This window comes from Oryctolagus cuniculus, chromosome 16 (genome assembly GCF_964237555.1).
Source record: "Oryctolagus cuniculus chromosome 16, mOryCun1.1, whole genome shotgun sequence".
Classification (NCBI taxonomy): domain Eukaryota; kingdom Metazoa; phylum Chordata; class Mammalia; order Lagomorpha; family Leporidae; genus Oryctolagus; species Oryctolagus cuniculus.
Genome location: NC_091447.1, coordinates 45231821 through 45252732, shown reverse-complemented (window position 1 = coordinate 45252732; position 20912 = coordinate 45231821). Strand labels below are relative to the sequence as shown.

Here is a 20912-nt window from a genome sequence, read left to right as displayed (position 1 = left end):
GCAGGCATTTAGGGAGTGAACCAACAGATGGAAGCTCTCTCTCTCTCTTCTCTGAGACTCAGTGATAACCAAGGCCACAAAGTCTCATGTGGAGGGCAGAAGTCAGCAGGCTGGAGACCAGAGCATCTGTGGTCATTCCAGCCTGCAGGTGCAGGTCTGAGGACCTGGAGGCCATCAGACCCGAGGCCCAGAAAGAGCCGTCTTCAGTTTGCCTCTCAGGGCAGTCAGAGGGGTTCTCTTTTACTCAGCCTTCTTGTTCTGTTGGTTAGATAAAGCCTACTTGCTCTGCTTTATTTAGTCTACTGCTAATTGAAACGTAAATCACATCCAGAAATAGCCTCAGAACCCAAAATAATGTGGTATAACCCCAGAGGTGGTAACCAGACCGCGTGAATGGAAAGAACCAAGCCGATGGCCTTTTAGGCACCAACCTCCACCCCCTCCACAGCCGCTGCCATGGAACAAGCAGTAGAAACAAGGGTCTCTGTTTCGTGAGGGAACCATGTTCAGTAAAGGGATACAGGGGAGCTCAAAATGCCGGAGGAATAGCGACTGGCCTCTGTGGTTATTCATCAAATATGAGGTGGAATCCCAACCTAGCAAATGTTTCAGACACGCCAGCATCTTGAAAGAGAAACAAACAGATAAACCTAAAAGCAGTAGTTACCAGAGCAACTAGAGGAGATCTTTAAGAATCCTTAATGTCATGGAAGCAAAGGAGAATGTTGCATTTACAGAAAGGAAATAAGCAATGATGAAAAATAATTCACTGACATCGATTAAAAAATAGTTGAGAGTAAACCACACTGCTGAAGTTTCTTCAGAGTTCTGTATATTTTGAGTAAAAACATTAGCTACTTGTAAAGGGATTAAGAACAGATATTATTTGCAAATGCTTTGATAGAAGGCTCTAGCAATTGAATTTAACAATAAAGTTTTGGCAAATGAATAACTTTGTTTTAATTTAAGGTGCTGCATTTTGGGGTGTTATTCCTCAGAGGATTACTTTCTTGAGAAGGAAGGCATTTTTCTCCTTTTGGATATATTGTCAGTAAGTATAGTTATGACAATTATGAGACAAAAGATAAGTATGTCTTTATTAGCCTTTTCTAACCTGAGTAGTAGCAAAAACTAATCTGTGAATAGATTTGCCCCAGATCGTGTTCAAATGCCTTGTTTTAAACAAAATCTCCCCTACAGGAGTCATAGTAAAATAGCATAGTAAAGACCCTGAAGGAGCAGGCATCTGGCACAGTGGTTAAGTCCCACCTGGGATGCCTGCATCCCACACTGGAGTGCCTGGGTTCAAGTCCTGGTACCTCTGCTTCCAATCCAGCTTCCTGCTAATGTGCGCTCTGGGAGGCAGCAAGTGATGGCTCAGATAGTGGGGTCCCTGCCATCCTCATGGCAGACGTGGATTAAGTTCTAGGCTCGCCGGCACTGTGGCTCACTTGGTTAATCCTCTGCCTGCGGTGCTAGCATCCTATATGGGTGCCAGGTTCTAGTCCTGGTTGCTCCTCTTCCAGTCCAGCTCTCTGCTATGGCCCGGGAGGGCAGTGGAGGATGGCCCAAGTGCTTGGGCCCCTGCACCTGCATGGGAAACCAGGAGGAAGCACCTGGCTCCTGGCTTCGGATCTGCACAGCGCCAGCCATGGTGGACATTTGGGGAGTGAACCGGCAGAGGGAAGACCTTTCTCTCTCTCTTTCTCTCTCTCTCTCTCTCTCTCTCTCACTGTCTATAACTCTACCTGTCAAATAAATTTAAAAAAAAGAAGAAAAGAAAAACGTTCTAGGCTCCTTGCTTCAACCTGCCAGCACTATCTGTTGTAGGTATTTGTGGAGTAAAGTAGTAGAAGATTCTCTCTCTCTCTCTCTCTCTCTCTCTCTCTCTCTCTCTCTCTCTCTCTCTCTCTCTCTCCTTCCTTCTCCCTTCCTCCCACCCCTTTCAAATCAGATGAAAATAAATAAATAAATACATGAATAAATAAGTATTTGGAAACACTCTGAAAATTCTTCCAATTAAGAAATCCGTGGCCGGCGCCATGGCTCACTAGGCTAATCCTCCGCCTAGCGGCGCCGGCACACCAGGTTCTAGTCCCGGTTGGGGCGCCGGATTCTGTCCGGGTTGCCCCTCTTCCAGGCCAGCTCTCTGCTGTGGCCAGGGAAGTGCAGTGGAGGATGGCCCAGGTGCTTGGGCCCTGCACCCCATGGGAGACCAGGAAAAGCACCTGGCTCCTGGCTCCTGCCATCGGATCAGCGCGGTGCGCCGGCCGCAGCGCGCCAGCCGCGGTGGCCATTGGAGGGTGAACCAACGGCAAAGGAAGACCTTTCTCTCTCTCTCTCTCTCTCTCTCACTGTCCACTCTGCCTGTCAAAAAAAAAAAAAAAAAAAAGAAAGAAAGAAATCCGTTTACTTACGTCAGTGCTCCCAAATATACATAAACAGAGAATTTGTTTTTTCATTGTGTTCCATCAATCTGCTAAGAAACAGCTTATGAAGAGCTAGGTGTATCAAAACCCATGGTCATGTATTAGTAACTTCTGGCTTCTTTCCCTAGTGTTAAAGGTTAAGGGCCACAGTGTTGTGCCTGAGCAAGTGCGAACAGAGCAGCACCACCCACTGATAAAATCTGATAGTCCTTTATTGTCAGTGGTGGAGAGCGGGCTCATGCCCTAAAGAGCTCTGGACCCTGAAGTTCAAAGCAACAGGGTTTATAAAGGCAAAAGCCACAAGGAGAGGAGGGAGAATACATAGTTGCTAGGATTGGGAGGAATACGTGTTTACTAGGGTCAAGCTGACCTGAATAAGGCCTATGAGAAACTAATATCAGTTGCAATCTTGACAATAGACAAATTATAATCTTAATAGTAATCCAGGTGCAGCTTGTTTTAAACTTGAGCTATCATGGTAGCAAATTTCTATGCTCTGCCAAGTGGGATGCAGTGTACTGTTACTGTCTGAGGACTGTCACTGTGTGAGTTTTAGATCATAGTTTCAGACCTAAGTCTCACGATGGGGGGTGATTTCTCAAGATGGAGTCTTGGGTGCTCTAAAATGGAGTCCCTACTGTCCAGGTGTTACTTCAACAGTGGATAAGGAACAAAGTAAGTGTTTCTCAAGAACAGTGTACAGTTTGGAGGTGATGTGAAGTCCAGTGTGTCACAGCCCATGTGTTGTGGAATGAGCTTTCTCAGCCTTCCAGAAGGACACTGCCCAGGCGGCAGCTGCAATGACTGTAACCCCTGCTAGCTTTGACTCCAAGTGGGGTCCAAAGTCACGATGATAGGGAGGAAAAGTACACTGTGCTGCAGTAAACCTCTTTGAGGTTGACTCGCATAGAGTTCCAACCGTGCCACCGTCTGTGATTGCCATCGGCCTTCATGTTATTAACATGACTTTGACTTCGCAAAGGTGTGAAAATTACTTGTGCCTCTTCACCCCCTGAAAGAACAATGGTTGATGTCTGTGTCTTGTGCTTCCTCACCTGCCGCACGGGGATAACGGCAGCTACCTCATCACACTGTTAGGAGCATCAAATGAGTGATATTGTGGGTGTATGTGTGCAGGTGCACACAGATGTGTTCACATACATATGTGCCTGACACATGTTACTGCTGTGTGTCTGTTATGAGTATTACTGGATTGTATTAAATATGGACTGAGCCAATCAGGTTCAGTAGAAATTACAAATATTCTTTAATGACACTTTTATACCAACTTTAACCTTTGATATATGCCTCTTTCTCAGGAATTAAACTCATTTGATTGAGGATTCTACTTAATACAGTTCTGCTAAAATATCTATTTAGTGTGCAATACTGATTGCTAATAATGGTGAAATTACTGATAATACAAGTTTTCCTTTTTTTTAAAGGCAATAATCCTTAATATTTATGGCAACTTTTTTTCCTTTTTTTCTCTCCTTTCCTTTTCCTTGCCAAAGTTGAGCCAAAAAAAATTCTGTAATCTAATACTTGGAATAATGGTTGAATTTTGTGATAATCCCAAAACAGCAGCTCATGTCAATGCTTGGCGAGGGAAGAAAGATCAGACAGCTGCTAGTCTTTTAATTAAATTATGGAGAAAGGAAGAAAAAGAATTAGGAGTAAAACGTGACAAAAATGGGAAGATCATTGGTAAGTTTATTTATGCTTGTAGAAGCAAATGCTTATTTTTTAAAGAGAATTTTAAAAGGTATTGGGAAGGTATGAAGACTTTTACTCCTTTGTCTAAAATTCTTTTCACAAAAAAAAAAAAACTTGATAACATAAATTCTGAATAATTGGAAGAAAGCCAAGTAAATTAGTAGCAGGTTCATATTTTTATAGAATATTTTCAAGAAATGGTATTTGATTATGTTCGTTAACTCAAAAAAACTAACAGTACTTTCTAAAGAAGTTTCTTTTGCTTTCCTGCATTCAAATATAGATTCGGTGATATTTCACTTACCAATAAAACTTTACAATATAAGCGGAATGCTTGAAAACAAATTAAATGTTCATAAATTTAGGGGCCGGTGCCATGGCTCACTTGGTTAATCCTCTCCCTGCAGCGTCGGCATCCCATATGGGCACCCGGTTCTAGTCCCAATTGTTCCTCTTCCAGTCCAGCTCTCTGCTGTGGTCCGGGAGTGCAGTGGAGGATGCCCCAAGTGCTTGGGCGCCTGCACCCGCATGGGAGACCAGGAGGAAGCACCTGGCTCCTGCCATCCGATTGGCATAGCAGCCATTTGGGGGGGGTGAGCCAATGGAAGGAAGACCTTTCTCTCTGTCTCTCTCTCTCACTATCTAACTCTGTCAAATACATAAAAATAAATAAATAAATAAATTTACTAGATTCTACATTAATGAAGCTTGCAATATCAGAATTTATAGTTCATTTATATAGTCTGTATTGCTACATTTTCTAAATCTTTTAAGATTCCTATGTTTCATTTAAACTGTATTACTTCATTTTAAACAAAAATACTTCTGATTTTTTCTATTTTAATGCAATTTTATTATTTCTGAGTTTTGATCTATAACATCATAAAATATTTTTATATTTATAACATAGTAGATGGAAACCAAAAACAAAGGAGGTGCCATCATTGTTAAACTGACATATTCAATTTCTAGATCTCATAAATGCTAGTGTATTTATGTAAGTTTCACTTTTCAAAGTAATTTTGTAGAACTTTCAAACTTTACATAAATAATAATGAGAACTTTAAGTTTTGTTACTGAGTGGGGAAGAAATTACTGATTCTTTATGCTTTCAAAAGAGTAACCATATATGACATTTTTACTGTTAAAATATTTTTATAAATTTTATGTTGTAGACTAAAATCTAAGATTAACTTCTTTTTCCCTATGGTTTTTATCTCTCCTTTCTGTATTTCCATGATTAGATACAAAGAAACCCTTGTTTACTAGTTTTCAAGAAGAACAAAAAATCATGCCACTGCCTGCAAACTGCCCATCTGTTGCAGTTATGGACGTTGCCGAGAATATCAGAGCGAAAATTTATGCTGTGTTGGGCAAACTAGGTAAGAAACTGCTCCTCTGGTTTATAACAGCCTGTGTGAATGTGCACACTATGCATGCTGATTTTACTCAGGAACCCATTTTCTCAAATAGAATGAACAAAAGTCCCTTTATACAGGTAAATGGATGTCCCACTGATACTCCAGTGCCCAGGCTGCATCCCTAACCACACGTCAGATTCTGTGGGTGTGGGATGCCAGCGTCAGTATTTTCTAAAGCTCTCCAGCCAGTTCCAGTGTGCAGCTCAGATTCAGGGCAGTTAGTTTAGATGATTAGACTCAGGATAGCATTTGGAGTCATCTGAGTTAATTTTGTTTTTGATGTCCTTGCTTCCTACTAAGGAAAAAGTCCTTAAACACTCTTCAGCCTCTGAAAGCAAAAACACAGGAAGGATTATTCCTCTTCTGTAGTCCAGATAAAGATGATCTGTCGAGCTTAAATCATAGGAATCAGCCAGATGCTCTCACAGGAGTAACTTTTTCTTAAATGAAGGTGAACTCAGAAATGATTGTTTGCATTTGTTTTTATGATAAACACATGCCTCTTGAATGACTTGCTCTATTTAAGTAAATTCTCTTTATGACCTTTGTTTAGATTTTGAAAATTTACCAGGCCTATCTGCTGAAGATTTTGTCACCCTTTGCATCATACATAGATATCTTGATTTTAAAGTAAGTACCTTTTAAGTAACCTTCTTATTAAAAGCTACCTGACAAATAATCAATTGGAAAATACATGATCTGCTCATAAAAATTATGGGCAATCACTTATATATTGTACAGTTTTATTTTCCAAATTTTGCATCTAATGCTGTTAAAGAAATGTACCATTAATGGGGTGTTTTTCATGGAATAAGATTTTATTCAGCAATTTATTAGTTAGAAAATGGTTGTTACTGACGTGGAACTGCTCAGAATCCTGACAGCATTTAAGAAATGTAATTTATTCTCTTTAAAGAAGATTAGGAACTAGAATTAAATGTTATTTATTAAAATATATTATTACTACTTATTAAAATATCTTATCATTACTTTATGTCATGATCAAATCCCGGTGAAAGAATATTAGGTTGCTTAGCTCACTAATTATATTTTCACCAGTAAATAAATAATTTTGAAGTTTCAGGAAAGTCTTTTTAGGAAAGTATTTTCATCCTATTAATATTAGCACTATGTATTTGAGTGTAATTGAATAAACCACTATTTTCAAATGAAAAAAAAAAGCTAACTCTTGTGCCTAACCTAGATATGTAAAATTTTCTCTAATCTTAAATTGTCTCAGGTACATTAATTTCTAGATAACCCAGAGTACAAGAGCATGATAGAACCACGGAGATAAAAGCTTCAGATCCAGTTATAATTTGCCTTAACCGGAAAATGAGAGGCAGGGCCATATTTCTCAGGGTGGCTGGTTCTAGTGTTGGAGGACACCCTTCGCAAATTCAGCTTGAGCTTGCCTGATTGTCACTGTAGACCGTTAGGGAGGGAGCCTGCAGTGGTGCAGGAAGAGGAGACTAACTTAGCAGTTTCTGTAGCTGTGAAAACAGAGGGCGTGGGCTGGACATAAATCATGGCGCATCACACACGAACACTTTCTCATGGAAAACATTTGGTCAATTCCTTCTGAATTATTGAACTGGTACCCCAAATCATTCCCAATGCACCTAGCTTATTTCAAGAAGTTAGTTAGGAAAAACTTGTGCATTAACAGGAATAGCCAAAAAATTACATAAAATTATATCTTTTTTTGGATCATTTAACTTCATTAAACTTAAACTTTCTTATAACAGATTGGAGAAATATGGAATGAAATATATGAAGAAATAAAATTGGAAAAGTTAAGACCAGTCACTACAGATAAAAAAAGTCTGGAAGCTATTACAACAGGATCAGAAAATATCGGAAAGATGGTTGTTTCTCTGCAGAGTGAAATGATTGAAAGCCAAGCTCGCCAAGATGTGCAGAATGAACAAAAAGTATATGCAAAAGTAAGGCATAGGATACCACTGGGGCACAAGCTATCCATTTCTATGTATAAACAAGATGAAGTTATCCATAGGGTATATTTATCTTTTGAATGTTTCAGCCATGAGTTATTTTCTTTTCTGTTATTTCAGTGACTTTCTATAGTTTTAAAAGAAGCCAGAGTTGGGACCGGTGCCCAGGCTCACTTGGTTAATCCTCCGCATGTGGCGCCGGCATCCCATATGGGCGCCGGATTCTGTCCCGGTTGCTCCTCTTCCAGTCCAGCTCTCTGCTGTGGTCTGGGAGGGCAGAGGAGGATGCCCCAGGTGCTTGGGCCCCTGCACCCACGTGGGAGACCAGGAAGAAGCTCCTGGCTCCTGGCTTCGGACGAGCATAGTGCCAGCCATGGCTGCCATTTGGGGAGTGAAGCAATTGAAGGAAGACCTTTCTTTCTGTCTCTCTCTCTATAACTCTACCTGTCAAAAAAAAAAAAAAAAAAAAAAAAGAAGAAGAAGAAGAAGAAGAAGAAGGAGGAGAAGAAGCAGCCAGAGTTAAGATAATGAGACTCAGTGACTTATATTACATGATGCTTTATGACATTGTTACCAAAAGCAGACTGCTACTGCTTGCTGCTCAAAAGCCAGTGCTTGAAAGACGAGAGTGGATGCAAAGAAATCGGGTTTATTCAAGAAGCTGGTGACTTGAGGAGATGGTGGACTTTGTGTCACAAAGATTATCTCAAATTCTCAAGTTAGCAGGAGGACTTTTTTTTTCTTTTCAAAAAACATTTTTAACGATTTATTTATTTATTTGAGAGGTAGAGTTACAGAGAGAGGGAGAGACAGAGAGAAAGGTATATTCTATACCAACCAGGGGTGTGTGCTCTCCCATTGTATGTTTAATAGATAGTCTGCTGAGGACCAGACAGCCAGCTGCTGTCATTGCCTTCCTAGACTGCGTCACCACATTACACTCAGCACTCTCACAGAGTTGCTTGTCTTGCTGCAGTCACAAAATAGAAGCAGTTTTGCCAATATAATTTTGCATAAGCCATTTTTAGTAGTCAGTAAGAATCTCTTTTTACTTTTTCCTGTGAATCTTCCGTTAAGTCACTCAGATAACTTTTTCTGAGTTTTGATCTGTCCTCACTAATGGCAACAGTGTAAAGCAGTATTGCTGAAACTGCTGTTATGAAAATAGCAGTTATACATCACATCTTACGGGAAGCAGTTCAAACCTGAGACATACAAGGAGCAGCTAAGGATTTTTTTTTTTTCGTTTTAAAGCTGCTGTATTTTGACTTGTTAAGTTCTATGAATCTGTTACTGCCTTTGCTAGTCAGCCTTAACCTTGGGAAGGGAGGTGTTTGCCTCAAAATAAGAACCTTCAATCCTTCGATATCCTTGCACAGAAACAGAAACTGTTGATTATGTTTCTCATTTCAGATACAAGCCACACACAAACAAAGAGAACTGGCTAATAAATCATGGGAAAATTTCTTGGCTAGAACATCAAATGCTAAAACATTAAAGGTAAGATTTTTTAAATCTTACAATATCCACAACAAGTAACCAGTTCTTACAGACAGACAGTTTCAGCAATGACTGTGCGTTCACTGTTTTTCTGGTAACCTTTCTGCAGCCTGTCAGACACTGTTAGATCCTCAGATGCAGTGCAGGGTGATGGCTGCCCCAGTTACACAAGGTGCCGCTTGGAGTTGCAGTTGGTTTTGGAGCAGGAAGCAAGGCTGGGTTGCTGCCTGCATGAAGGAGGAGGTGGAAGTCAGCCCGGAGAGCGCAGGACAAAGGCTGCGCTTTCCACCTGGAGCTGCTCATGGATTTGCTTTCTGCAGGGAGTCCAGTGAAGGACGGAAGAGGCAGCCGTCCTGTGTCACCCACTCCTCCCAGGAGTTCCCTCCCTCTCTGATCCCTGGAAGGAACATGAAATTAACATTTCAGTGAGAATTTGAAATAAATAGCCCTTTGGGAGAACCTGTGATAAGCTGTTTTAGTCAGAAGCTAGAAACTGTTCTAAAAAGTTCATAATGCTAAGGCCAGCACCACCTGCAGTGTCGGCATCCCATATGGGCGCCAGTTTGAGTCCTGGCTGCTCCACTTCCTGTCCAGCTCTCTACTATGGCCTGGGAAAGCAGTAGGTGAAGGCCCAAGTCCTTGGGCCCCTGCACCTGTGTGGGAGACCCAGAAGAAGCTCCTGGCTCCTGGCTCCTGGCTTCGGATGGGCCCAGCTCCAGCCACTGCAGCCATTTAGGGCATGAACCAGCAGATGCAAGACCTCTCTCTCTCTCTCCCTCTCTACCTCTGTAACTCTGCCTTTAAAATAAATTTAAAAAAAATTTTTTTTTAAACCAGCAGCTGCTACAGGTCAAGCCTTTTTTTAAAAAAAGTTCATAATGCTAATTGTTCACTTGGAATCTGCAAGAAGAATCATGAATTTCCAAAATTTCATTACTTTTTCCCACCCTTTTCCTTTAATACCTTGGATGTACTTTTGCCTAATGTTATAATTCTTTCTCCAGATATGAAATGGTTAATTTTTTAGTCCCTGAAAGTAGTGGAACCATATTAAGAGAGGAAAGTCAAAGCTGAGAATAAGCTCACTAATAGTAGCGAGGATGGCCCTTTTCAGTCAAAGTTCTTCCCAGCCTTACTTGCAAATTATCTTCATAGTTGCCTGTATTTTAAAGGGATAATTAATGCAAAACCAGCCTCCTCCCTCGGGACCATACTACTTCCTGTTTCACCTCTGTAATGTCTCATACATTGAACTCAAATCAACCGCAAAGATTAGTATCATTTATATAATTCTAAATGCTTGAAACACTTAAGTGTACTGAATTAGTATTTCATATATGCAGCATATTTTGAAACATGCATCACTTGATAGACATTTAGTGGCTTATTAGCTTTTGTGCTGGGAATTAAATGTAATTTCCTCAAAAGCTGCTTTATTCCTGGGACGTATATGACCAGCACCTCTAGAAATCTTTAGGTGACTGGTATCTTCCTCAATACACAAAGAGTGTAACTTACCAATCTACTTAACTAAATTGCCTTTTTAGCCAGAATGAGTCAATGCAGGTTCCAGGCTACCCGATAAACAGCCAGAGCATAAGTGAGGCACAGTTAACTGCACTTTGTATCTTCATTACATGCTCATAACGAACGCTCTACCAGCAACTGATACACTTTTCTTTCTAATTTAAAAATATTCAGAAAGCCAAGAGGCTTCAGGAAAAAGCTATAGAAGCCTCCAGACACAGTGAACGACCACAGAATGCGGTATTTCACCAGACAGATATTAAAGGCCTTAACACGACGGTAAGCTTACTTTGCTCTTTACCTCTTTCTCAGTAGTCATTGAATTTAGGTTCCCGAAACGTTATTTGTGTGGGGTTTTCATCTCATTTTTTTCTTCTTTTTCCTACTCAAATTTCAAATCATTAAGGGACACCCATCTCCAAGGCACACCCACGCCCGCCCAGTGCTGATGGAGCGCTAGCTTCCCGCGGAGCTGCTACAGACACGAGGCTCTGTGCATCTTCACGTTTCCCACAGAAAGTGTGCAGTGTCCTTTGCCTAGCAGGACTGTCCATGCCAGATGCCCTCGCCTTTCCGGTGTGCCCTGCTGCTCCCTGCCACTGAGCGCACATTTTGTGTCTTTTCCGGAGTGAACTGGAGGATGAGTGGATGTTTCTCTTATTGAAAAACTTTATAAATGGGCTCTCAGATATTTGCCTTTGGCTTTTGTAGGTGCCCTCTGGTCCAGTCGTAACGGTGGAGAGCACCCCTGTGCGGTTCCTGGGGGGACCTCTGGCTGACACCGACATCGCCCTCAAAAGGCTGCCTGTTCGAGGGGGCGCCTTGCAGAGGGTGAAAGCAGTGAAGACTACGGATGAGCCCAAGAAGAGTGTTCCCACCTGATGCCCTCGGGGGACGCTGGGATAAATTCTGCTTACAAGTTTTAGTTAGACATACCTTTATATGTAAAGGCAAAGCAATATTTTAGAATAACAATTTTAGTGAAATACTATTAAAAATCAAAGTAAGAAATAATTTATTTTATAGTATAATATTATCATCAATTTCTTTAGAAAAACTACTGATTCTCTAATTCTCGTAACTGAAATTGTAAAACGTGGTCTGTCAGTTAGGGCGGACTCTCAGTTCGTTGGAGTTGGTGATACCAAGGTGAAATTGTTCTTGTCACATTCAGGCAGGGCAGAGAAAGCCCTGTGCTCGCCTACTTAAGTTACTTTCTCAGTGACTTTTCAAAGGCCCTAAAAAGATTCTTGTGTCCTACACACACTTCATACATTGCATGCCTCTCCTGCAGGTATGCCCAGGTTTCTGTAACAGTTTATCCTGAACATTCTTTAAAGACTGAAACGATTCAGACAAGATGCCCTGGACAGAACACTGGCCCAAGGAAGGGCCTCCTGCTGTGGGTCTCCAAGGTCAGTGAACTAGGTGTCCAAGTAGTTTATGTAGATTTCTCCCATTTGCCTTTAAACACCCTTGTTTTACCAACTTCTTGACAGGTGCAAAGTTTACTATGGCATGCATATTCCAGTTGTAGTGCTCTGTCCTACCTGAATAAATATCATTGTTCTTTGGAGAATCTTTCTGTATGTGAGTTGACAGGCAGCATGTGAACTACTTCAACAAGTCTAAGCCAAAAAGAAAAAAAAAAAAAGTTTGCAAGCTCTGGACCTATCAAACCTAGCAGTGATTTGGGCTACAGGCATTCTTGCATCAAGGGACTGAAACTCTGTGAGTAGGATTTTGCCCAGCAGAGAAGTGTGTGTGCATGTCTGTCTCAACAGTTCCAACAGCTGCCTCTGCACCTCAGGATTCCTAATCGGCCGCATGCCCACTCCTGCCCCATTCTCTGTGACTGGCTAGCTCTGAGTGCCTCCTACTCCTGGAGCCAGAGACAGCCTCCCCCCATCCAAAGCACATGGATGGAGTGGGGAGTAGCATTCATGTTTATAGTGTTTTCCTACTTGCATGGTGGAAATACTTGGCTACAATTTCAAGTACAAATGTGATGAACTGAATGCAGGGTTGGGCAGAGATGCAAGCATTCCACTTTCACTATAGGGTAAGAGGGGGATCCATCACCCCCTGGGGTCCATCTTCTCCTATCTCCTTTTCCTCCACCTTCCCCAACTATATGCTATCCTGTCTGTAAGGATAATAGCATCTTCAGTGAAAGGAGAAGTTACTGCAGTTACAATCAGATGAAATGCCATGGGGTGATGTTTGGCCCATGTTCCTACACTGGCCTGCCCTGGGTTCTGTTCCTGGCTCTGCTCCTGATTCCAGCTGCCTGCTAATACAGACTCCGGGAGGCAGTAGTGATGGCTCAAGAAGTTGGGTCCCTGCCACTGCTGTGAGAGACCTGGATTGAGTTCCTGGTTCCCAGCTTCCCCCTGGCTCAGTCCCAGCCATTGAAGGCATTTGGGGAGTGAGCCAGCAGATGAGAGCCCTCTCTGTCTCTCTCTCTCTCTCTCTCTCTCTCTCTCTCTCTCTCATTCTGTCTCTCTCTCTCTGTCTGTCGCTCTCCCTCCCTCCCTTCCTTCTTCTCTCCCTCTGCCTCTCAAATGAGTAAAGTTAAAATTTGTTACAAAGAACTGAGTAGCCAGCTGACCTTTGGCTTGCAACTCACCCTGCCCCAGTCCCCTTGTGGCTCACAAGAGTAGATAATGTGCATCAGCTTTTCTATGGGCTTTGTTCTCTTTCGAATCCCTTCCTTTATTGCCACCTGCAAAGTATTATCTGAAAGCGCAATTTATTCCTTTTCTTCACTGAAGGCCCAAGACCAGAATGGATGTGTGTAAGGGGCAAGCACTGACGGGATGCACACACAAAAGCACCAGATACATTCAGGTACCTCAGATACACCATGGCTGAGAACAATGAGTCTTTGCCCCCTTCTGTAGGCAATAAGCTCCTGCCCCAGACTTTAACTTCCCAAGCATAAGACAGAAACCCTATCTCATTCATGATTGCAATCAGTACTCAGTAAGTACATTATTGGGTAAGTGTGATGATGGCTTCCAACTGTGCCTGTGGCTACCTCTTCAGGCCGTCTGCAAGGAATGGGTTTTAGACACCCTCCTCAGTGTCTGGTCCTTGTCATGAGACCATTAGCCCTACCTTGCAGCTGGTTTTCCTTAAGGCTTCGCTATCGATTGGCAAGATAAAAAATTCTCAATCTAGGAATGTATTCAGCCTACAGACATAGTATTTGCTACCCAGTTATTATGAAAAGCTTGCTTATATAGTGCTGTGGTGTAGCAGGTTAAGCCTCCATCTACAACACCAGCATCTCATATGGGCATTGGTTCATGTCCCAGCTGCTCTGCTTCTGGTCCAGCTCCAGGCTCTTTGCTTTTGCCTGGCCCAGCCCCAGGTGTTGCAGCCACTTGTGGAGTGAACCAGAAGATAGAAGTTATCTCTGTCTCTCCAACTCTGCCTTTCAAAATATATGTGTGTGTGTAAAAGAATAACCTGAGAGCCATGCAAGTCCATTAGGATTATTAACCTGGAGTTCATGTACCCTCCTGAATCCTTGTAAAACCCCTAGCAAAGGGTCTATACCTTCATCACAGTTTCAAAGTAGTCTGTAACCCAAAAGAATGCCCCCGGGGCCTGCGCCGTGGCTCACTAGGTTAATCCTCCACCTGTGGCACCAGCATCCCATATGGGCACCAGGTTCTAGTCCCGGCTGCTCCTCTTCCAGTCCAGCTCTCTGCTGTGGCCCGGGAAGGCAGTGGAGGATGGCCCAAGTGCTTGGGCACCTGTACCCGCATGGGAGACCAGGAGGAAGCACCTGGCTCCTGGCTTCAGATCGGCGTAGCTCCGGCCACCGCAGCCATTTGGGGAGTAAACCTCAGGAGGGAAGACCTTTCTTTGTCTCTCTGTCTCTGACTCTGTCAAATAAATTAAAAAAAAAAAAAGAAAAAGAAAAAAAAGAATGCCCCCCTCCTTTACTCCAAAGTACTTTATTCAGTCAAACCATCAGACAGGAACATATTTGTGTCATATGACTTTTGCTGCTTTTAAAATGAATGATATTTGAGTTTGGGTATACTTGCATCTACTTGCATAGAAAGGAAATCTGTCATTATAATGATACTTGGGTAACCTGGTAGCTATTATGAGGATCTGTGGGGCAGGTTCCCATTGGTTCTGAGCCCTGGGAAACAAACGGTGGTTTCTCCTGAACCTGTGGCCTGGGTTTTCATATTAGCATGTGAATCCTGAGACCCTCTTCACTTCTGAGAAATTGAGACCAAATCCACAGGTACCATTTGTCAAAGGTTTAGGCTTTTGTGACATGCACGCAAGAGCACTAATCTAAACCAACTGCATGTTAGCACTTCCTGTCTTCATTTCCCATCATTCCAGTTCCTCTTCGGAGTCCTGCTATGCCATTGTTTGGTAGATTTCTTTAATGCGTCACATCCTTTGTGGAATAAGATTTGAGACATACACAGGTAATATTTAAAGAAGAAGATAACACCTAAGGACAAGAATTCTATTGAATTAAACTTCGCTAAAATAAAGTTTCTTAGTGCCTTTTGCTGTTTTATTTTCCAAATTAAGACAATGAAAATGAGAACACAAAATTTTTACTTCTTAATGCATAGAAAAATACTTTAATATATAAGATGGCCTGCTGATGAAATGCACGTTTCAGTACCTACACAGTATACTACATCAAGATTCAGTATTTTTCAGATAATACTGGCATTAGAGTTGGCACAGTTTCTATGATCAATATTGAGGGAATAAGGTACCTTATAAAAATAAGTTACAATGTTGCTCAATTGACTACTGTGGTAAAAATATATCACATTTTCACTGTAAGTGGTGTTCTCTTTAAAACAAAGACACTCTGCAAAGTAAATAAAAATTGTTAACAAATAACCTGAAAAGGTGGAATAGTAATAGTAAAGCAATTACACATCAACAAAAATACAACTTTGACCAATAATAAAGAACTACAAATAACAATCTATTCTGGTAACTGCTGCAGGAGGTATCTGACCTCATAAACACTTGCCTGAGGTATCCTCTGTGTTTTTCCTCTTAAACTTTTTTTAAAACCTCGTGTTTTATAAAACTCAGTCCTGTAGATTAGAGAGAAGTCGTTCATATTTACTCTACTACGACTCAAGATTCCACCCTTTTCTACCACTCTTATCAAAAAATCATTTCAAAAGCCTAAGTACATGATGTTTAAACATTCTTCAACAACTGTGAATAACTACAGGGTTAAAGTATTTTCCAACTAACTATTCTTGGGAAAACAATACATTAACTTTTGTGATTACCAAAATGTGTTATATTCCAAGACCATTTAGAATCAAGTGTTTATACATCAGTGTTCCCATGGTTTCCAAATTATATAAAACCAGTAAAAATAAAAAGCCTATCACGCAGGGAAAGTTGCTGTCATGTTGAATAAACTTGGAAAAATCCAAAGGATTAAATATTGAATTGTGAATGAAACTACCCTCTTAAGTACACATTTAAATTACCTCCTGTTGCTTTCTCTGGAAAATTATACTTGGGAGGTGTCGCCTGCCTTCTGCCCATCCCATGGGACCTGGAAAGCAGGCAGTCTATGTACATGTCCCAGAAGTCCTGAGCTATGTTTAGGAAGACACTGTAATGTCCGGGCCGCGGGGATTTCTGCAGGAACAACATGAAATTCCAGAAAGCACCCACGCTGCGCTCTATCTTGAGTTCCTTGAGATCGATCAGCGTCAGCGAGCACGCGGTCCAGCACTGGAGGTCCACGTCCTCTGCCATCCCGGGGCTGACGCCGGCCAGCACTCCCTTCTGCAATTCAAGGTCCGCGCCGGCCAGCCCGAGGAGCAGCACGCAGCTCAGGGGTAGGGAGAGCCGCCGCCTCGCGCCAGACCCCATCGCTACACAGCAACAAGGGGGAAAGAGGGAATTTTTAGCTCGCAAAGTTACTCGAGTCTTCAAGAGTCTATTTAAACAACATTTTCAGAGGGAAGGAAAGGGCAGGCGCTCCAGCAGCCTCCCTTCACAGAGCGGAAAAGTTCAAAGCCTGCGGACCCCCGTCGGCCCAGCCCATTGTGTGGGTAAACCCTGAGGAGGTTTGGCTAACTCGTGGGGAAATGTCCCAGATCCGCTAACTGGACCTCCCTCCGTTTCAGAGTCGCTGCAGCTTCCACCAGTACTCAATGAAGGCGATGTCCGGGGGAGCCCCGGCTTCCCTCCCGCTGCTGGGGGGGGGGGGGAGCTGGCTGCAGGTCCACGCACAGAGGCGAGAGGCTAACCAGGGCGCAGGGCCGCTTAGGGTCAGCGAAATCTCGACCACTCCCGGTCAGTCCGTGGCTCCGCTGACCTAAGGCGCACCGGTGGAGGATAGCGCTGAGCCGGCTAACGAACGGCCACGGAGCTGCTGTCCAGGCTGGCGCGGCACGGCCGTCACCCAGCGCGCAGGGACCGGCCGGGGGCGGACCCAGCACCCAGGACAGCGCGCTTCCCTGCACCCAGCCACCTCCCCCCAAAAAGTTACTGTCAGAGAGAAATCTAGGAAACCCATCTAAACCATAGGCGCGGCTCGCTTTATCGTCGCAGACCGCAGATGGCCCACACCAAGCCGGCAGTGGACAGTTGTAAGAGGGACGCGCGGGGTGGGACCGAGGACGTGTCCCGCCCCTCCTGCCCAGGTTAGCCGCCTGACCACTGTCCGCGCCCGGGTAGGCTCACCTGGCAGCCAAGGAGGGAGTACGCGGGAACCGGGGAGCTCTCGTCGGTGTCCGGGGCGCGCGTCCCGGCGCGGTGCTGGCCGTGCGCTGCGCCCGCCCGGAGGCGCAGGCGGCGGCCGCGGGTGCTCGGCACCAGCCGCCCCGGAGCGGGCAGAAGGCGCCACAGCGCTCGGGTCTCGCTCGGCCGGCCCGGTCTCGCCCTAACCGGGGCGCAGGCAGCTGGGAGGCTGTGGCTCGCCGAGGCCGCCGCGTGGGACTCCCGCAGCCCCGGCGCGCTCCTTTTCTAGGGGCCGAGCGAGGGGGCAGAGGCGGGGGCGGCTGCGCTTGGGAGGCGCCGCCCCCGCCGCCTGGCGCGGCTCACGGGCATGGGGGCCGACAGCGTACTGCAGCGCCTCTCGCCCACCTCCGACTCCTTGGAGCGGGCAGCGGCTCGGGGCTGTCTTCCTCGCGGAGAATGGGCCATCGTGAGTCCGCAGACCCCGGCCCCCACGCCCTGCTCGGCGCAGCGGAAAGCTTTCACGGCTGTGAACCCCACTAAACGCTCAACCTGCCAGGGCGGCTCTACCCCCTAACCAAGCACCGTTTAAGTCACTGACCCCGGCACGCAATCGGACTTCGCCTGCGCCGGAGTTCAGGGCGTTTGTAACGACTTCCCTCGGCCGTCGGTGGATCGGAGCCTCCGAGCGGGTCCCTAGAATTCCCCGTCCGTGTTCTGCACCCTTCGCCGCCCCGACACGTCGCTGGGACCGTCTTCGTGGTTTACGGCCGTGTCCCGTGCCCGAACCCCGCGGCGATGGTCACAGGCAGCTGGAGTGGATCTCAGCGCCCCGCCGGCGGCCGTGCCTCTCTCCGCGCCCTGGGCAGGTGCCCGACCTGGGGCGGGGAGACCCGCGCGAGGGTGTGCGCCTCGCCCGGCACCCCGATCCCTCCGTGGCTCTCCTCCCGTCCCCAGAAGCCCGCTTCTGCCGGCGTCTACCTCTACTGAAAGCCCCCTCTGTCCTAGGAGCTAGCCCGACTCCCAGTCCAGCATCCCACCGGGGCCGCTTCCACGCACCACTGCTGCTGTCCCAGCGGAGCCGGCTGTGGGCACCGCCCATCCCCTCCCATCCTCCAGTTAACACCGGCTCGTCCCCAGTCCCTTCTAAGGTGCATCTGCTCTCGCTTCTCTACCGAAGGACCCGCAAACTTTATTTCTGTGAAATGTACTTTATTTTTCATGAAACGCTTTCTGTGTGCAAGTTTTGCAAAGCCTTTATAGAAAACTTGTAAGATACAGAAAAATATAGAGGCAATGGTTGGTGTGTTTTTTTCCACTTTTTGTTCCCAGTTGTCTGTGCTGTTGTCACAGCACAGGGACTGCGTAATTTATGAAGAACTGAAACTTACATCTTGGGGTTGGAGCTGTGGCCGTAGTGGGCTAAGCCTCCGCCTGCAGTGCTGGCATCCCGTATGGACGCCGGTTCGAGCCCCGGCTGCTCCACTTCTGATCCAGCTCTCTGCTATGGCCTGGGAAAGCAGTGGAAGGTGGCCTGAGTCCTTGGGCCCCTGCACCCGCGTGGGAGACCCGCAAGAGACTTCGGATTGGCCCATCTCCTGCCTTTGCCTCCATTTGGGAAGTGAACCAGAGGATGGAAGACTTCTCTCTTCCTCTATGTGTCTTTAACACTACCTCTCAAATAAATAAACAGTTCTTTTAGGAAAAAAAAAAAAAAACAAAAACAAAAACAAAACAGAAATTTACTTCTTACAGCTCTGGAGCCTGTAAGTGCAAGACCGACACCCAGTCACCTGGTGTCAGGGGTCTCTCTCCTCCCGTGTCTTCATGTAACAAAGGCAGAAAGGGCAGATTCTGTGTGAGGCCCCCTGGAGAAGAGCCCCAGTCCCATTCAAGTGGGAAGTGTCCTCCTCCTGACTTGATTATCCCCTAAAGGCCCCGCCTCCTAATATGATTACAGTGGAGATTAAATTTCAACATGAATTTTGGAGGAACACAAACATTCTTCCGAAAGCACCAGTGCTTGTTAAAATGCAAATTCTGGCATAAGGATAACTTAGTACACTTTTTTCCATTTATGTGATCTCAAATATTTCCTCATATGCATTTGTAAAGGATATTTGGGTATGACTGTGGTGGCACACACATACACACACAAGGAAGGATATCCTGAATAATAATAATGATAATAGCCTGTGGGGAAAAAACGAGCAAAAACACTGGCAATTCACAAAAGAGTAATTTCTAATTTCCAGTAAAAATGAGAAAAGATGCTAACTTTAAGGAAATGATACATAGTTTTCCCCAGTTAGAGCTTAAAACAAATCAATTTGGTAACATACAGTGTTAGCAAATTTTCAAGAAAATCATTGTTTCATGTATTTTTGACAGAGTAAGAGCTGGCTTAATCACCATGGGAGAAAACTGGCATATTCTTTTTCAAATGAAAGTGATTTGGAAATTCTACTGTTGGCATTTGTCTCCCCAAAACTCATGCAGAATTTAGATATTTTTATTCTATTATTTTATTATTTTCAAAGTATATTTTTGTTTTATTGATTTATTTATTTGAGAGGCAGAGTTGTAGACAGAGAGGAAAAGACATAGATTGGTTCACTCCCCAAATGACTACAACAGCCAGAGCTGGGCTGATCTGAAGCCAGAAGTCAGGGCTTCTTCAGGCACTTGGGCCAGCTTCCACTGCTTTTCCAGGCCATAGCAGAGAGCTGGATTGGAAGAAGAACAGCCAGGACTAGAACTAGTGCCCATATGGGATGCCGGCATAGCAGGCAAAGGCTTAGCCACAGCGCCGGTGAAGATGTTAAAACTCTAATGTCTTTTTTTTTTTAAGATGTATCTCTTTATTTGAAAGGTAGAGTTACAGAGGCAGAGACAAAGAGAGAAAAAGAGGTCTTCAAATCCGCTAGTTCATTCCCCAAATGGCCGCAATGGCCGGAGCTGGGCTGATCCGAAGCCAGGGGCCTGGAGCTTCTCCCAGGTCCCCTACATGGGTGCAGAGGCCCAAGGACTTGGGCCATCTTCTGTGCTTCGCCAGGCCATAGCAGAGAGCTGGACTGGAAGTGGAGCAGCTGAGACTCAAGCAAGCTGGTGCTCCTACAGAATGCCAGAACTACAGGCAGGCTTCACCTGCTAGGCCACAGTGCCGGCCCCAACTCTAATGTCTTAATATTATGGTTGATGGATTAAGGGTGGAGATTTGATCCCATGTGGCAGCTAGGAGGTGGGTCCAGTGGCAGGTCTTTGGGTCATGGCGGGTGTGCCCCCCTGGAGGGCGATTTTCCCAAGAGAGTTAATACTTGAGTTCCAATTTATTCTAGGTTCTCTCTCTTTCTCTCCCTCTCCCTCCCTCTCTCCCTCCCTCCCTCTCTCCCTCTCTCCCTCTCCCTCCCTCTCTCCCTCCCTCCCTCTCTCCCTCTCCCTCCCTCCCTCCCTCCCTCTCTCCCTCTCCCTCCCTCTCTCCCTCTCTCCCTCTCCCTCCCTCTCTCCCTCCCTCCCTCCCTCTCTCCCTCTCTCCCTCTCTCCCTCTCTCTCTCTCTCCCTCTCTCCCTCTCTCCCTCCCTCTCTCCCTCTCTCCCTCCCTCCCTCTCTCCCTCTCTCCCTCTCTCTCTCTCTCCCTCTCTACCTGCTTCCTG

At 45.0% G+C, this 20912-nt stretch overlaps 2 protein-coding genes across 4 annotated transcripts in view; one reads left to right on the top strand and one right to left on the bottom strand.

Moving 5' to 3' along the window:
- Positions 1 to 12127, top strand: part of CFAP69 (cilia and flagella associated protein 69) — a 62219-nt gene extending 50092 nt beyond the window's left edge. For all 3 annotated transcript variants that reach the window (XM_070059826.1, XM_070059825.1, XM_070059828.1), the window contains 8 exons: positions 970 to 1051; positions 3944 to 4136; positions 5390 to 5527; positions 6120 to 6196; positions 7315 to 7512; positions 8935 to 9021; positions 10723 to 10827; positions 11260 to 12127. In XM_070059826.1, the coding sequence (XP_069915927.1) occupies positions 970 to 1051; positions 3944 to 4136; positions 5390 to 5527; positions 6120 to 6196; positions 7315 to 7512; positions 8935 to 9021; positions 10723 to 10827; positions 11260 to 11430 (1051 nt within the window). In that variant the 3' untranslated portion in view covers positions 11431 to 12127. The remainder of the gene's footprint in view (positions 1 to 969; positions 1052 to 3943; positions 4137 to 5389; positions 5528 to 6119; positions 6197 to 7314; positions 7513 to 8934; positions 9022 to 10722; positions 10828 to 11259) is intronic.
- A 2969-nt stretch (positions 12128 to 15096) lies between these two features.
- Positions 15097 to 17525, bottom strand: FAM237B (family with sequence similarity 237 member B). The gene is made up of 2 exons (XM_051853363.2): positions 17266 to 17525; positions 15097 to 16451 (listed from the first exon to the last, which is right to left on the bottom strand). Exon 2 carries the CDS (start codon positions 16447 to 16449, stop codon positions 16030 to 16032), a length of 420 nt encoding a protein of 139 aa, XP_051709323.2. The 5' UTR covers positions 16450 to 16451; positions 17266 to 17525; the 3' UTR covers positions 15097 to 16029.
- Between the last annotated feature and the right edge of the window lie 3387 nt (positions 17526 to 20912).